Below are 4,389 nucleotides of genomic sequence, written 5' to 3'. Positions count from 1 at the left end.
CCTAAATCCTTTTCCCAAGATACAAACAGTAAGTGGTTAATGAACTGACTCAAAGCTTTGTCTGCATGTGTTTCATTTTGTAACCCAAGCATTTTCCCCACTGCAGTTTAATGCAGCTGAGTGCAAATGTGTGCTTAAATCAAATGCAGGACATGTAAGGCAACTTACAAGCAAGCATGAAGATATGGTTTACAAGTTCATGTTGCATTAAACATTGGTAACATAACTTTTTAGCTATAGTAGCTAATGCAGCTCTCCAAGTGGTACATGAGCGCCCTACTCAGAGCAAAGACATACTGTATATAGGCGAACGTAAGCATGGAGAGCACAACATTGGCCCATAGAAGAGGGAGGTTACAATGTGTAATTTATCATCTCCACTGGAAAAGTTTCAAGGATGCTAAAGAGTATATTCCAGCTGGTATTTTCCACAAGTGACATACCTGAGCACAGGGTTTTTCTGTGTAGCAGTGCAGATCCTGGAACAGTTTCCCTATTAGTATCATTTATTACAATATGCATGTGACGTGACTGTATAACTCAATCCATTAGCTGCTATTTTGTGAAGCTACCGAATGGCCCTGTGATCGGAATATTACAATCCTTAATTTCAAACCATATTAATGTAGCAAATCTGTAGCAAAAAACATATTTTTGGTTTATGTTTCACTGCTGTTCCCTGGGTGGCCTGTTTGGGTGCAGAAACCAACCCAAACAAAGCACATCCTTAACCTTTAAATAACAACCCTAACGTTTAAGTTCCTCCACCAAAATCTAAACTGTACATTAGTTTTGACAGTCTCAATCAGTGGTTAAACACGGCACATGAGAGTACAAGAAGCTCATTCTAGAATAAGTACAAAGGTGATGAATTGATGCAAGTGCTGTTTCTCTCCAACTTATGTCACATGGGCATAAACTCCTGCGTCCCCACATGGGTATGGCAGATCTGTGGGCGGCTCTTTGAAGGAAAGGGACTGGGGGTGCTAAAAACAGACAAAAAATGAAGACAGTCCATGCAGTGCTGCGCGTCATTCACCTACATAGGTAGGCTGACTACTTGTCTGTAACACCAATTTAAGGAGGTGTGAACATCTCATGGGCTCAACTTACACAGGTTGCGCATTATGCAAGCAACTGCTTCTCTCAGACAGCGCAGTGTAACACAGACACATGGATTGAACTCTGTTTGTTAATTTGAAAGAAACTGGGGATTTTAGAAGCCGATCTTGCCACGGGTTATGGAGTAGCCCAACTTGGCCTCATTGTTGATGAAGGACATGATGCCCAGATAGGTCTCAATGAGCAGGGGTTTCTCCAGTATCAGGACACCGTTAGCCCGACCGGGAATGGGGTGCGCCTTATAGGCTTTCTTCACTGCCTGCACCAACTGGGTCTTGAAGTTGTCCATCTTGGCAAAGAGAAGAAAAATAACATGAATCCAAAACAGCCCTTTTTCCAATTTCTTTCAGCATAGTACAATTTATCTATATAAACACTCAATGTCTAGAATGCAAGCAACACATCCTGGAGCTGCTTTCAAGTGTGGAATAATGGATTTAACTCAGACTTCACAGCTAAAATGAACTCGCTCCATTTATTCTATGTAGCAATGCTAATGGCTCTGAAGGAGAAAATGCAGTCATATCCCCAGGATATTGCTCCATTTACTGTGGTTGCCTTGCCAAAAAGACATAAACATAACACAAAGTTATGACTGTTTAAAGAGCTATAAAAAAACTGGTTTTCTCTCAAGGGATAACTTTTCTTTTTCAGACAGGCAGTTTCTTGTTGCCTATTTTGCATGAACAAACTGCTGTACCAGTTGTCACCATTTTTTGTTGTGTGAAATAAGCAAAAGGCCAACTACAGAACCTTTTCTATCTATTGGATGATGACTCAAATTGCATGTTTAGTCATATTAAGATATGGGATTATACCTGGCAGAGAGAGGCCACCTTCTCATCAGCGTGGGCCATGGGGTGCTCTGTGAGGGTGGCGTAGGGCATGTCAGTAGACCAGGGGTTCCAGCGGTTTAAGAACGAGGCCCGAGGACGTTTGTCCCACTGAACACGAATCCCGTAGCCTTCTCTCCTGTAAGAAAACAACAAAGTAGTAGCAGTGTGACTTTTAGAGAACAGTCAGCTACATGTGCTAGTAGCACACCAAAGCAATGCCACCAAGCAGAGCCAGGGGTGTTTACAGAGAAAACCCTTAAATAAATAAAATTCCATTTCTTTATTTTCATCTCATTTATTTAAATCTTTCCTGTACAGATTTTTGTAAACATTTATATACATAAAAATAATCGTAAAATAAATCAAGCTTATTATTACTTTACACGAATGACAATAATACAACCAACATTACAGAACATTTACTGTCTGTAAGAGAACTTATTACTTTTCACAACTAAGCAACAACAAATTCTAAGCTGCAATATTTTAATGATTTCTCATCATTTTTAACCCTGGCTTTAACATACTTAGTAGAAATGTTGGCAGACCAAAACATGCTGGCGTACTTGTTAAGGGATTTGGGTGGGAACTCGAACTCGCCCACAGAGATGGTGTCTACGGCGTTGAGAGAGATCCTGACGACCTGCTGACACAACAGGTTGATGAAGTCGTACTTGCACACCAGCAGCGACCTGCGCACACGGACCAAAGGTGTCAGATTGTGGCAGCAAACAATGTCAAATGTATGTTATGTAGTATTTTTCTTTAAACACATAGGTACCCAAAATTGACATTTTTACTTACCTATCAGTTATAAGCACAAGCCTCTCCCTCTCATTGTTCCAGTGGTCAATTCTGTAGAACAAACACAAAACTAACAAATGTGCCAGCTGCTTTTTCTGGCACTGATTAAAATTTTTTGAATGTATAGTATAAGGAGGAAAAACAAACTTTCAAAAGACATACACATATGAATGTGCAACCAGAAGAAAAACTAAAGAGTCTAAATTCAAACCGCTAATCCTAACAAACATTTATTCTGAAACTTTAACAAATATCCTGCTGATGAGTCAGTATGTATTAAGTATATTTAACCCTGAAGAGCATACTGCAGCTCTTCCAAACAGTCGCCTCATATTTTAGGCTGATAATGAATCAAATAGTTGCATGTTGCTGGGATACTTACTCAGCCAGCAGCCAGACGCTGAGCACCTCTCCATCCTCAGAAGGGAGTGCCACAGTCCTGATGTCGCTCACAGCCTGCTCAATGGTACCTGGCTGAGATCAGTATCACACAACCGTCACGCATCAGCATCACCCATCCATCCCTGTGATGTGCTGTAGCTTTGACAATGCACCGTAAGGCACTTCTACTTAGGCGTGGTAAGTTAATGGTCGTGTTTATTTACCACAAATACCTTTTAAGAGAACGAGCGTATTTAAAAGGCATGGGCTGCGCATTTAGTCTTATTAAAAACGGAGCGGGCTTGCTTCCGATTCACTTACCCTGAACACGAAATAGTCCTTCACTTTCGCTTGCATTGTGGGGTTATGCACATGAAAAGGCGTCAGCGTTTGTAAGGGGGGACAGCAGGCCACGGAGGCTCCGTGTCCGAGGCTTCGCCCGGCCTCCGGTGGCGTGAAGGCAACCTCAACCCCCTCCTCGGTCTCTGCAGGGTGGAGAATCGCAGCACCCGGACTGTCCGGCTCCACCGTGTCGTTCAGCTGAAGCATGGTGCAGCAATCAAATGTTCGCCAGTTGTTAGATTAGACGATGTCCTTTCGAAGATGCAGACTCACCCATTGCGCACACATGTTGTTTAGATTTGGGGCTACGAGGAAGTAGGGAAGTAGTGTCCTCTTGCTTCACTTCCCCCTTTGATTTCCTTCCTCTTAAAGGGACATAATGCTTTAACCGAGCTAATTACAGAAACAGGTGTTTAAAGGAGCTGGGCCCACTTGTCATGATAGCAGTTCTTTAATAACTAAACAATATAAAGTCGACTTTCAATTTGATTAACTCGCTATTATGTGATTGATCATCTTTGGCCAAGTCAATATATAAAATAAAATGGATATACAAATAAACAAAGACATAAAAGGTTCTAATGAAGATTATTACTCAGATAAAAAGATAAAAGGTGTCAATAAGGAATACCACACATAGTACTTGAAGATAAGGATCCTTTGGGGGGGGAGCACTCCTCCCCCCCTGGTGGCTCAAACGGGTGATTGCATTGATAGTCACTAGTCTGGACATCTTGCCTTGCCAACGTTGCAATAAAAGTTGCCTAAATGTCACGTTTATACATTAGCTGTCAGCTTACTAATTGATTGCGTACGGAAGAGGATTAGGGCCACTGGTGAAAACTTTATGTGAGTTCTGACTTTTATCTCAGAATCCTCATGTTTTATTTTCATATGGTACAAG

The 4,389-nt window shown here is 41.6% G+C and overlaps 1 protein-coding gene across 1 annotated transcript in view; it reads right to left on the bottom strand.

Moving 5' to 3' along the window:
- tprg1l (tumor protein p63 regulated 1-like) overlaps nucleotides 1–3,857 on the bottom strand; it is a 4,276-nt gene extending 419 nt beyond the window's left edge. Inside the window, exons 1-6 of the mRNA XM_034876166.1 lie at nucleotides 3,465–3,857; nucleotides 3,145–3,236; nucleotides 2,763–2,813; nucleotides 2,525–2,650; nucleotides 1,941–2,094; nucleotides 1–1,411 (exon numbers count right to left, since the gene is read on the bottom strand). The exon at nucleotides 1–1,411 is cut by the window's left edge and continues 419 nt beyond it. Coding sequence (XP_034732057.1) covers nucleotides 1,217–1,411; nucleotides 1,941–2,094; nucleotides 2,525–2,650; nucleotides 2,763–2,813; nucleotides 3,145–3,236; nucleotides 3,465–3,692 — 846 coding nt within the window. The 5' untranslated portion in view covers nucleotides 3,693–3,857 and the 3' untranslated portion in view covers nucleotides 1–1,216. The remainder of the gene's footprint in view (nucleotides 1,412–1,940; nucleotides 2,095–2,524; nucleotides 2,651–2,762; nucleotides 2,814–3,144; nucleotides 3,237–3,464) is intronic.
- Between the last annotated feature and the right edge of the window lie 532 nt (nucleotides 3,858–4,389).

Source organism: Etheostoma cragini, chromosome 7 (assembly GCF_013103735.1).
Source record: "Etheostoma cragini isolate CJK2018 chromosome 7, CSU_Ecrag_1.0, whole genome shotgun sequence".
Classification (NCBI taxonomy): domain Eukaryota; kingdom Metazoa; phylum Chordata; class Actinopteri; order Perciformes; family Percidae; genus Etheostoma; species Etheostoma cragini.
The sequence above is the reverse complement of the archived record's forward strand: the minus strand, read 5'-3'. Positions and strand labels throughout refer to the sequence as shown.